This window comes from Polyergus mexicanus, unplaced genomic scaffold (genome assembly GCF_030449975.1).
Source record: "Polyergus mexicanus isolate NDT 795.1 unplaced genomic scaffold, iyPolMexi1.0 SCAF_25, whole genome shotgun sequence".
In the NCBI taxonomy this organism is placed as follows: Eukaryota; Metazoa; Arthropoda; class Insecta; order Hymenoptera; family Formicidae; genus Polyergus; species Polyergus mexicanus.
The window spans coordinates 2253233-2267224 of NW_027223345.1; the positions used below are offsets into that span (position 1 = coordinate 2253233).

Here is a 13992-nt window from a genome sequence, read left to right on the forward strand (position 1 = left end):
AGTGGTCAAGACATACTTGGAAACGTTGAAATGGGAAGTCCTACCCCACCTGCCGTATTCTCCAGACGTTGCTCCCTCTGACTATCACTTGTTTCGATCAATGGCATACGGCCTGGTTGACCAGCACTTCCGGTCTTATGAAGAAGTAAGAAATTGGATCGATTCGTGGATCGCTTCAAAAGATGACCAGTTTTTTCAACGCGGGATTCGTATGCTGCCCGAAAGATGGGAGAAAGTAGTGGCCAGCGATGGACAATACTTTGAATCATAAATGTATAACCAGTTTTTTTACAATAAAGCCTCGAATTTCGGAAGAAAAACGGCGGTAGCAAAGTTGTACACCTAATAAAATATTCAGTTTTCGATAATCTTACCGTAATACTTTTATGTACAGAATAACGAAACAAATCAATTCGTATAAAAAAATAGTTGTTTTTAAGAAAATTATTTACAATGTATTTTTTTAAACAATTATTTGTTTTTTTTGCACTAATTGATTTGTCTCATTATTCTGTATATAAAAGTATTACGGTAAGATTATCGAAAACTAAATATTTTACAAGATACTTAATTTTTTATATTAAAATATGTTAGAATAAAATATAAAATAACTCAAAAAGTACTTAATGAAAAAATACTTTATTATAGTGTTTTGGAAAGCTCTCGAGATAAGCTACAAGAATATGTAATGAAAAGTAGGGGGTTCCGTTTAAGAAATTAAATGTGTCTTTGACTTGACCTTAACGATGCCATCCAAAGTCAAACAAATGACACCATCTTATGTTCCCTTCAAAACCATACAATTTTTGTTCAAAACGTTTTTCTCTAAAATGCTTAGTTTTTGAAAGAAAAGGGGTGTACTGGTGGTCTAGGACACCCTGTATGTATACAGGGTGCCCGGTAAAGATTGTGCCAACGCTCGTGAGCAGGTAGAGCACAGTAAACTGAACAGAAAAGTCCTGTAACATTTTTTTCTATAATACTTAATAAAGAAGTTATTATTAAATAAAGTTTGCCGATTAGCTCCGATCTTTAGCTGCGCGCCTAGTAATGTGTGTGAGCGCTCCGTCGCTACGGCGACGCACACTACCAGGCACACGGCTCACCGATGTGCGTCCGGCTAAAAGATCGGCGTTGATTGACTAGCCTTTACTCAATAATAGACGAGTGTCTATACGACCAAACTGGCAATTTATTGTTTGATTGTTATATCACAACGTTTCGACCATATGGTTTTGGTCCTTATCAAGTAAACTAAAATTACAATATTATAAATAATGATAAGCACGTTACAGAAATGAAATAAACAAAATTATGTATCTGTGTTATAGTTGACAAGTTGAAAGAGAAAAATCGATATGTTATAATGACACTGTGTCAACCTCTCTGTTTGAGATATTGAGAAAGATTAAACGACTTTAATCTATCGTATATGTTATTTAAATTCTCTGTATCCTTTTGAGAGTTAATAATGTTGTCATATTTTTTAATAAAAAGTATTTCAGCTATTTCTCTCTTTATTACATGTTTTTCGGTATGCAGAATATCAGGCGCTGACCAATCGAAGTCATGATCAAATTCTATTTTATGTTTGGTAATTACGGAAATTAAAAAATCATTAAAAAAGGAAGCAAGGGAAAAGCGATTCTGGGTTGTGAGATTGGAGAAAAAATGGAAAAGTTAAAGGCTACAGTACAAGTTGGATGAAAAAGTTACTGAATCACCGCGGATGATCTAAAATAAAAATCTAAAATAAAGAAATCTAAAATAAAAATTGTCAATATTGGCGAAAAAGAAATAAAGTTGGATAATAATGATTTAACAGATACAATCAAGAATCAGAATAAAATTGTAGTAAATAAAGAATTTCATATGCGAATAGTAAAGAGAAGAGTTAAAGAAAGAAGAGATGATAATAACTAATCTGGAAGAAAAAGAATGGCAGACGGTTCCATTCTTAATAATAAATGAAATAGATGAAAAAAAACCACGAATTAATAGTAAATAAAGGAAAACTAAGCGTAAGATAGAAAAAATGTTCTGCATTTAATCAAATTGTTGCGTCCGCGGATCAATATCAATATGTCTCGAACGCGCGCCACAACCGGTACTCGCATACCACGACGAAATGAAGAACAAGTTTCTTTTAAAAGAAACTTTAATAATAACACAGAACTCCACGTAACACAAAACACAGAACAGATAAAGTCGCCGTAATTGTAAATATGTCCGCGCGGAAAGACATCCGTCACCCGACTCTAAGATGGTGGCTTTCTAAACAAGGTGTTGGCCGTTGTTTTTCAACAAATTCAGGAATAACCGCCACAGATGATACGCAGAAACAAAACATGAAGAGCAACAATATATATTAATGTTAAAAGATAATTTAAATGTTGAGGTTATTATCATATTGCAAAAAAATTGTACACAAAATGAAACATACAGGAAATGATAAAACAAATGAATGCATGACGATCAAGAAAAGTAATGTAAATTGTGTGTTTAAAATTCAAACATACAATCTAAAAATAAGTAATTAGCAGCTGCAGAAAGAAAAAGAATTAATATTACATACAAGTGCACAAAGTTTGATAGCGCATAAGGATGAGATACTATATCAGATTATGAAGAAAATGAATCCTGTAATTATAATATTATAGAAGACTAAATTGATTGATGAAATTGAAGATAGTGAAGTGAGCGTGCCAGATTCTAGTATGATTAGATGTGATGCAGAAAACAGAAATACAAGAGAGACGATTTCATATGTAAGAGATGATATTAAATTGAAACAATATTGACGAACAAAATAATATCAAACTGCTGGTATGTTGTGATAGAGGTTAAAGAGAAATTATATAAAGGTGCGATATAATGGTACTATCATTCACCGAATATACCATACAGAGATTTTGTGACAGGATATAGTAGAGGAGTTAATAATAAAAAAAGATTGTATGATAATGAGAGATTTTAATATAGACTTTGTGATAGATTCGTTCCATACAAGAAAGTTGTAAACGGCAATGTCAACAAGCTTAAGTATGAAACATGTAGTTTTAAATTAACACAAGTATGTTAATATTGTAATCAACGAAAGTTACAAAGAATAGTCAAATGATTATAGATTTATTTTTTGCTAATAATAAGATACAAGTACAGATGATTCGTGAATTTAAAATAACAGAAGGTAAAAGTTAAGTTTTGGTAATAAGTGTTCTAACAAGTGCAAATAAAACTAAGAATAAGTATAGAGAATTTAGCGCTAGGAACTATAATAATTTTAATGTAGAGGAATTTATTAGATTAATTGAAAATGAAATAGAGCAAGATTACAAGAGTTTCGAAATCATTAGAAGAGTAAAGAAATTTGTTGACAATATAGTAGATGCGGATATTATAGCACATAGAAAAAAGTTTAGAATTCTGAAAATATGAGAAGAGAAAAAGTGGTTTTCAGATGTATAAGAGAAGCAATGATTAAAAGAGATGAAACATTGTATGATGATATATAATAAAGCATTGTATGATGATAAGGTGCAAAATTGGTGACAGTTTAAAATAGAAAGAAATGCAGAGGTTAAATTAATCAGAGAAAAGAAGAAAAAATATTATGAAAATATGATAGATTGTAATAAAGAAGATCCTACATGTGAAAAACCTTGAAAGAGATAATTAGAGACGAACTAATGGGTACAAAAGAAATAGAGAATATAGATTTTGAAATATTAAAACGTGAATGAGAGTGCAATATAGCTGATAAAAATATGTTTTATATACAGAGTATTAATAACAAAATAAAATCTATAAATAGTGATAAGTTCAGAAGTGCGAATAGAACAACTATTTATGTTATTGAGAATAAAGGAATTATTTATATACAATATTTTAAGATGATGAAAATAGAGGACTTAAAGAAAATTGTTATGGGACTGCCAAAAAAGAAAGGCACGGAAGAGAGAATAACTAGTGATATATTAGAAGTAGCGTTCTATCTCTAATAAAGGAAGAGTTGATATTGTAAATAATTCCTTGAGGGAAAATTGCTGTCTACAGAGTTGGAAAACATCCACGACAATACCCATTCCAAAAATAAAAATATTGAAAAAGCCAGTGAATATAGGCTTATTAATATGCTACCAATATTTGAAAAAGTGTTAGAATTAGTAAAACAAACTGAAATATATCTGGAATCTAATAGTACTATAACAAATGCAGTTTTAAAAAACAATATTTGTGTGAAACGGAGATTCAAACTATATGAATGGAAATTAATAATTAATGAAGATAAAATGGTGGGGGTAAATTTTTTGATTCTAAGCGAGTATTTAAAACAATAGATAGAAAAAGATTAATAAAAAAGTTATATTAATATAGAATTAGAGAAATGGTTTTAGAATGGTTAAAATCATATTTAAGTAATAGAACACAACAGGTTTGTTTCAATGATAAATGATCTAAATTAATTATTACTGAATATGAAGTGCTACAGGAGTCTGTATTAAAAGCTTTGTTATTTACCGTAAATATAAAGGATATAATCAAAGTATGTCCAGAAGTATGTAAAAAGTATAAAAATAGTTAATATAAAAATGTTTATAGATGATATGTAACAAATATATGTAACTAGAGAAAGTAGTGGAATTAAAAAGAAAAATAAATACATTTATTAAAATGGAAAAGTGGATAAATACAAATATGTTAAAAATGAATTCAGGAAAAACGAAATATATGATAATCAGAAGTATAAGAAAAGAATTGAAAGAAAATATTACGCTAAAATGTCTAGATAAAACTGAAATAAAACGTGTAGAAATATGAAATATTTAGGCATAATTATTGATGTGATAGACTTCTCGAGTTAAGGATTATTGTGTGATTATATGTTAAAAAAATAGGGAAAAAACGAGTTTTTTTAAATAGAATTGGTAACTTTATATTGGCTTATATTAGATGTATTGTGTATAAGTCAATCATAGCGTCTCATTTTGAGTATTGTGCAACATGTTGTGCATTGAATATTGCAAAATCGGCCATGTGGGTCACATTGCAATGTGATACCAAAGTGAAACATATACTGCAAGCGTTGTAATTTATATCCATAAGACAGAGATATACTATAACATACGTATATTTACTTTTAAGATTTTAAAAACTATGTTACGATATCAATTAAGAAATAGATTAAACACAAGCTAAAAATTGTGCAAATTAGAAATTTGCATATTGCTTCATCATAAAATTTTATTTCACTCACAAAGCTTAAGTTCTTTAAAGCAAGCGAGTTTTTCAATTTTGGCTTCCTCATAGAGAAAGCAAATTTAATACCAACTATTCTTTAATGATACTCTATTCATATAAAAAAATTTAATTTGATATCTTAAAATCTGCAAAAGTTAAGATGTGTATAGATATTTCTCAAAAAATTCAAAATTTTATAAAAAATGAAGTCTTTCACCGTTCCTCATTAAATTAAATACCAACCATCCTTTATTAATACTCTATCCATGTAAAAAAATTTAACCTGATCCCCATCTCAAAATTTACGAAGTTACAACGTGTACAAACATTTCTCAAAAAATTAAAAATTAAAAAAAAATGAACCTTTTCATCGATTCTCACCAAATTTAATACCAACCATCTTTTAATGATATTCTATCTATGTAAAAAAAATTTAGCCCGATATCTCAAAAATTACGAAAGTTAGAGGTTTTACAATATATTGCGTCCACACATACACACATATATTACATACATACATACACACATACATACAGATATTTTTTAGGAATATGATTTTTCGATGTTTCGGAACATTCTCAACACATTGGCATAGAAAATTCGAAAAAAAATTTTGTCACAAAAACAAAGCTTCCTCTATAAGGAAGCAATAGTAGAAAATGAGAGCGAAAGACAAACATGTCAGACTGGAGACATTGCAATACAATTTCGTAGAACGAGAAGAGCGCAAAAGAGTATGTTTTACGAAGAAGTGAAATTGTGTGTATATGTACATATAATGCTTTACAGTCGAGATAAAACAATGCAAAAGAATTGAATCTTTTAAGCGAATGTTAAAGGAACATATTTTATTAAATTTAACTAACTGTAATTTTATATTACAAATAGCTGATAGGAATCAATTAATCAATCAATCAATCGAAAATCGCGAAATCGTTTATCGGAAAGCGAAAGAAAAAAGTTCGGTTATTTGCGTCCGGATAATTTCTCGCCTATGTTCTAACTAAACTTCACATATGACAGGAGAAAGAAATCTCAAATTCAATATCTATATTTTTAATAGTAATCAAAAAACATGTATATGAATTAAAAGGTAAAAAAAATACGCCAAGTACATAAAAAATATCCCAATTTGCACATAACAAAAAGTTTAAAAAATTATTGACCTTTAAAAAACAGCTTAAAAAAATTTTTTTTCTTAAAAAATAAAAATTTAAAAAACAATTTATAAAAAAATTTTCTTCTAAAAAATCCTAAAAATTAAAAAATAGCTTGTAAAAAAATTTTCCTTTATAAAATAAAAAAAACCCCTAAAAAATAAAAAATAAAAACTAAATATGAAATCAATAATTAATTAGCCAAGTACTTAGAAGTAATTCAGTTTGTGAGGATTTGTAATTTGAAATAGTATTTGTCATAAAATCAATCTTGCATTTATAGAAATATTATAGATTTTCTCAAGAAAATTAAAATGCATTTTATTTTTATTAAAAAATTACACTATTATGTTCCCCTGCTAAATAAATATTTTGTATAATATATAAAATAACACTATTATATTGCAGATTTTATTATAAATAGTAAATTATATAACTACTTAACCCTTACTACAATAATGTCAATCACATCGAGCATTAATTTCAAATTTAAAAATACCCCATGCCAAACTGATTGTTTTGTTTTGAAATTAATCATAAGCTTTACCAGATAGGCCCGAAACGAAAAAGATTAAGATTAAAGTGACATACAAGAACTTGGCGTGCCCGGGTCGGATTATAAGTCATATGTTTTTATTAATATATTGATAATGAATTCTGATAATCTTTTGCAAATTTTTATTTGAAATCGAGCACACCAAAAATAATTGTTTTTAAGAAAAAGTATGTAATTATTTACAAAATATATTTACAATATATTTTTAAACGATTATTTGTTTTTTTCTTTACACTAATTGATTTATCTCATTATTCTGTACATAAAAGTATTACAGTAAGATTATCGAAAACTAAATATTTTACGAGATATTTTATTTCTTATATCAAAATATGTCAAATTAAGATATAAAATAACTCAAAAAGTATTTAATGAAAAAATACTTTATTATAGTTCGTGCCCTGTGCACATATTCAGTTTCATAGAAAACTTATTTTTCTATGAAACTAACGCAGTACTATCCGCGTTCTGGCTCTTATTAGCCCGCGATTATTTGAAATTTGTAATGTCACATGAGAGCCTAATTTCTTAAAATTTATTCTTTATTATAGTGTTTTGAAAAGCTTTCGAGATAAGTTACAAGAATATATGGGGGGTTCCATTTAAGAAAACATCGATCGCATTGACTTGGCCTTGAAAAGGTCACTCAAGGTCAAGTGCACATTTTCGTCATGTGTCCCTCTCTGAACCATACAACTTTTGTTAAAAACATTTTTGCTGAAAATGCTTCATTGAAGAATTATCGAGGTGCATTTTTTAAAATGGGACATTCTATATATACAATATTGAATTTGAGCGGACATAATCACAACGTGTCTTAATGCTCTATCTCTTATTGTCAATCATTCAACAAGTTTTAAAATACGATATAATTTTAATAAGATATAATTTGATTTTTATAGATATAATTTTAATACAGATATTAAACTGTAACAAACTGTATAATAAATAATAATATAAATTGTGTAAGTGAATAAATATCAAAATATATAAAGCAATAGAAGGGAAATTTTTTTTATTACAAAGCGTCATATATTTAATATTAATATGAAACAAGTCTATTTTATTGAATAAACGCATACATAAACGGTTTATAATTCCTTCTAAAATGTATTCTAATAACTAATATAACCAGAAGAGATCAAATATTTTTTTGCATTTATTGATTTATTAAATATGCTTATATATTGCAAAATAGTGCAATACAATGATAAAGTAATTAACGGTTATTAAGAGTATAAAATAGTGCAAGGAAGAGAAGTGATTTCTTTTAATAGATATTAAATTTAAGCAAAGTTAGATTATATTAGCGAAATTGAGCAAATGCTTACAATGGAGTGAATCAGTGCACTATCAATTAATATATTTGTGATAAATATGTACATTGTTGGAAAATGATTATGGAATCATTGAAGGAATATTTGAAGATTTTGAATAGTGTTTTCAATAACGATAAACTGGTAATTATACGTGTGAACGCGTATTCATGTATAATGTTTATTTTTATTTATATATATTTTTATTATATATCATATATTTTTATTATATATAAATTATTTTTATTATATATATTAATGTAACTAACGCATAATTAATATTTTTAGTTTAACTTACAAATGGTTAAGCAATAAGTTTATATTAATGCAGCAAAATAAGTCTTGTGTGAATTCTATCAAAAATATCATAAAACAATATTGAATACACATTTTTATTAATTGACTTTGTAAAGAATGATGAAATAAATAAAATCATAACGTAGCACTTCTAGTATCCACAAACATTTTGTGTATTTGGAATTACTCACAACTTTTGGTTCTGGAAATGTAAATATTTCTTTATATTTTATATATAAATGTAATTAATGCGTAATTAATATTTTTAGGTCACTTACAAATGGCTAAGCAATGAGTTGCATGTTTATGTTAATATAATAAAACAAATCTTGTGGAAATTGTATTAAAAATATTATATATACAATTGCATTGAAAGCATCAAAGTTAGAAACTAAAATAGAAAGCATTAGTCAAAGAAGAAAAATATGGTAATTCCATATGATAATTTCCAGAACCAAAAGTTGCAAGTAATTCCAGATCCGTAAAATGTTTGTGGACATTATAGAAGTGCTTCGATTTGATTTTATCATTTCATTAATCTTTATATGAAGCCAATTGATAAAAATGTGTATTCAATGTTGTTGTTTCTATGATGTTTTTAATAGAACTCTTACCGGATTTATTTTACTACATTAACATAAACTCATTACATAGCCATTTGTAAGTTAACCTCAAAATATTAATTATGCATTAATTATCCCAGTTAGCCACGTCTGTTCTAACAGATATTGCCAAGTGCTTGCTACAAATTATTGTCAGCAAAAAGGCTACAAATTTGGTACAAGAGTTGTTATTACCGATTAAGCTGGCAGATTGCCGGCAAGAACAAAGTTTGCTACCATAACTACACAGCAAATTAGCGGCAGAAACCGAGCAAAGCTTGCTGACACGACTGACATCAGATTGTCGGCAAAAACTGAGCAAGATCTGGAGTGCGCAATCTGATGACAAATTGGCAGCAAAAACCGAACAAAATCTGCAGCTTATTACAAAGTATTATAAAATAGTTCAGTCACTTATCGCTATGCGGCGCGTTATTCATTATCTACACCCGTATTCAAATTCTTGTCATGAGTATATATAAAGCCTACAAAATGCTAATAATATTATATAATATATATATTTATATCAGTTCAATTTTTGACACAATTCTTATACAGGAAATTCAGATATTAAACTGATTTTTAGGAAATCGGACAGATAATTGTTCGATTTTCACTTATTCAAACAATTTCTGTTCAAAAAGATCTTTAATTTTATAAATTAAGTTATTTGAATTTACCTATATGTTTTAACATATTAATATATGATTTTATATAATGTCTAATTATCTAATGGTCATTTTATGACCAAAACTTATCATCATTTTGTTACTTAGAGTTAAGGCTTTAAATCTATTTAAATATATATTTTTATATGAATGGCCAAAAGCTGCAGAATTTGTTCGGTTTTTGCTGACAATCTGCTATCAGATTGTCTTGCGCAGATCTTGCTCGATTTTTGCCATCAATTTGACGTCAAATCATGTCAAGCTTTGGTCGGTTTTTGCCGTCAATTTGCTGTCAGGTTATGTCAACAAGCTTTGTCACCAAAACACAAGTTTAATGCGGACACAGATGGCACTGGATTTGTTACCAAGTTTTGAGCGAATTTGATGCCAGTTTGGCAACAATTTGTTATCAAATTGCTTACTGGGTATTTATATATAAAATATAAATAAATATTATATACATGAATGCGCGTCCACGCGTATAATTACCAACTTATTGAAAACATGGCCAGCCAAAATTTCCAAATATTCCTTCAATATACACTTCCATAATCATTTCCCAACAATCTATTTATCACAAATATGTTAATTGATAATGCACAGATTCAAGCACAGATTGTGTGTAAAGCATTTGTTCAATTTCGCTAATTGATCTAACCTAACCTAACCTAATTTAACTTTGCTCAATACGATTAAAAGAAATCACTTCTCTTCCTTGCACTAATCCGCGATATTCTCATAACTGTTAATCATTTTTCAATTTCTTCTTGTCATATTATACTCCGCGTGTACTCTTATAAAATAGAAACATTATTATTATCTTACACGTATGTACACGCATCCACATATGATCTTATCTCTTAAAACATTCTGCACACTCAAGCGAATTATCGTACATAAGCGATGTGAACGCCGCATGAGAGACGAAATCGCTTTGCATGTGTGCGTGTGAACATACGTACGTGAGTCTGAAACTTATCTTGAAAACCAAAAGTGTCACAATTCTGGTGTACGATTATCATTCTTCAGGATTGACTGCATCAATCTTATTCGAACTGGTCGCAATCGAAAGCTTGCATCCACATTGTATAAAAAAAGTGCCGTTAGATTTTTAATTACGACTTTAGTTCCTAAAGAATTTTAATTGAAAATTTATTAGACATAAAACTCCGGATAAGCTACTTGATAGCGCCGCGGTCTCTGTACATAGGCAAAACTGTTGACAAGCTAGAAGGAATTTTTTTATATACTTGGCGTCGCTTGATATAAATTTTCTGAAAAAGTGTTTAATTATTACGTATGATTAACCGCAATTCAATTCATTTTACCCATAATTGTTATTTGGTATCATTGGTATTTATTGTAAAAGGTATTTGTTGTAAATTATCAAAATTGTAGTATCTACCTTAATAAAAAAATCGTTAATAAATTTTTTAATTTGAAGTTAATCTTTCTAAATATTTATTTATTATTATTAAATTATAAAGCTCTGTACAAAAATAATACTTATTATAGAAGAGATTAATTTTTAATGTGCTTGAAAAATAAAAATAAATAAGGTAAGTTCGGGAGTGATGACCACACGAGAGAGATGGCTAATAAAAAAATTTTAAAGTAAAACAAGAAAATAACTTACTTTTTCATTTTTTTTCCAAAAATTGCGATTAAGTGTTTTTCTTGATTGTGAACTCGAGAAACGAGTCAATCCTCATCCGTTAAATAATTACATAAAATTATTTCATTGGTCATTTCTCTCATATGGCCATTACCTCTGGATTATATATATGGTTGATCTTTTTCAATTAATTTCTCAATAATTATTACGAAAATTGCAAAATGGTACAGGAGTTTTCTTTTCAGTTTGACCTAATCTATCTCCATCTTTCGTTTGTTCACTTACTTGTCGGACACCCTGTGCGTGTGCGTGTACGTGTGCGTGTGCGTGAGCGTGTGCGTGTGCGTGAGCGTGTGCGTGAGCGTGTGCGTGAGCGTGTGCGTGAGCGTGTGCGTGAGCGTGTGCGTGAGCGTGTGCGTGAGCGTGTGCGTGAGCGTGTGCGTGAGCGTGTGCGTGAGCGTGTGCGTGAGCGTGTGCGTGAGCGTGTGCGTGAGCGTGTGCGTGAGCGTGAGCGTGTGCGTGAGCGTGTGCGTGAGCGTGTGCGTGAGCGTGTGCGTGAGCGTTTGCGTGAGCGTGTGCGTGAGCGTGTGCGTGAGCGTGTGCGTGAGCGTGTGCGTGAGCGTGTGCGTGAGCGTGTGCGTGAGCGGTGCGTGAGCGTGTGCGTGAGCGTGTGCGTGAGCGTGTGCGTGAGCGTGTGCGTGAGCGTGTGCGTGAGCGTGTGCGTGAGCGTGTGCGTGAGCGTGTGCGTGAGCGTGTGCGTGAGCGTGTGCGTGAGCGTGTGCGTGAGCGTGTGCGTGAGCGTGTGCGTGAGCGTGTGCGTGAGCGTGTGCGTGAGCGTGTGCGTGAGCGGTGCGTGAGCGTGTGCGTGAGCGTGTGCGTGAGCGTGTGCGTGAGCGTGTGCGTGAGCGTGTGCGTGAGCGTGTGCGTGAGCGTGTGCGTGAGCGTGTGCGTGAGCGTGTGCGTGAGCGTGTGCGTGAGCGTGTGCGTGAGCGTGTGCGTGAGCGTGTGCGTGAGCGTGTGCGTGAGCGTGTGCGTGAGCGTGTGCGTGAGCGTGTGCGTGAGCGTGTGCGTGAGCGTGAGCGTGAGCGTGTGCGTGTACGTGTACGTGGAGTATGTGCGCGCGCGCGCGTACTTTGAGGCACAAATTAATGAGAGGAATCAATTGGTGTAAAAGAAAACGTATTTTTTTAGTTATGTATTAAATTAAAATATCTTAACTATTCAATTTTGGCCATCCTATTATTATAATTATTTACTGCAAATATTCCGAGAAATTATTTATATAAAAAAATTAAGGTGTTTTCGTTTAAAAAAATAAAGGTGATCTCGAAATCTTCAAAGCGCCTCCACTTACAGAAAAGTTAATACTAGCATATTATAGCCCTCATGATACCGTATAACTTTCATAATTATAATATTTTTACATCTCTTAAAATAGCGAACATATTCTAAGTGGACAAAGTTATTATTTCATTCTGTATATATATATACACATATACATATATTTACCTTCTAAAAAATGTGAGAAAAAATTGACAGCGTTAATTTGTATTTATTTCCAAATAGCAAAAAATATGATAAAATAAAATATAATGGAGGAAAAAAAGGAGGATCATGCAATTTTATAATCTTAAAATTGCATGATCCTCCTTTTTTTCTTCTTCAAGAGAGAGAGAGAGAGGGAGAGAGGGAGAGAGAGAGAGAGAGAGAGAGAGAGAGAGAGAGAGAGAGAGAGAGAGAGAGAGAGAGAAAGAGAGAAGAAAATAAAAGAAAAACATTTTTCTAAAAAAATCCTATTTGATTATATCTCGCAGATCTACCTCCAGAGCAAAAGCACGATTTCCAGTTCCATCTGCTTGGCGGTGAGTTGCAGCTCCAGTGGTGGCGCCGACGGCGTGACATTGTCATCGTGGGAGAGATTCGCCAGACGAAGGACTAGGAGTACTCGATGCGTATCGTTACCCCAGCTGGCATCCTTATCCCGTTGACTCCACAGCCACGTGACCGCTCGCTCGAGAATAGTTTCCGCGTCGATCTCGGTGGACGTTATTTCAGCGTTGCCGGCTAGATGATCGACATAATACTCTCCCGTCATTGGCAAGTGAAGTTACATTTTACATTTTAATATTTATTAAAAGAAAAGAAGCCAACTCTGATCTCTTCACAATATTCTCTTATTTTATTTAAAGTTCAATATATGTATGTATATATATATATATATATATATATATATATATATATATATATATATATATATATATATACAAGGTATCCCACCAAAAGTGACCACTTTTTATCTTTTAAACTAAAAGAGATAAACCGTAACAAATATATATCAAATTAAATGATTCAAACTGAACTATTGCGAGCATAGTGATTGCTTCCAAAAGCTATCTGTGTTAAAGAAAGGAGAGATATGCATATTTTTTTTATAATAATATGAATTTTTTGACACGGAAAAAGTTGTAGCGCTGTTTGAAAGAAATACAACGATGTATGATATAATGTAAATATTTTCTATATTATATGAGTTTTATCAA

At 30.8% G+C, this 13992-nt stretch overlaps 1 protein-coding gene across 1 annotated transcript in view; it reads right to left on the reverse strand.

Moving 5' to 3' along the window:
- The window catches only part of LOC138943228 (uncharacterized protein CG3556), a 104981-nt gene that overhangs the window by 34964 nt on the left and 56025 nt on the right, over window positions 1-13992 (reverse strand). Inside the window, 1 exon segment of the mRNA XM_070313837.1 lies at window positions 13273-13516. Within this exon segment, the coding sequence (XP_070169938.1) occupies window positions 13273-13516 (244 nt within the window).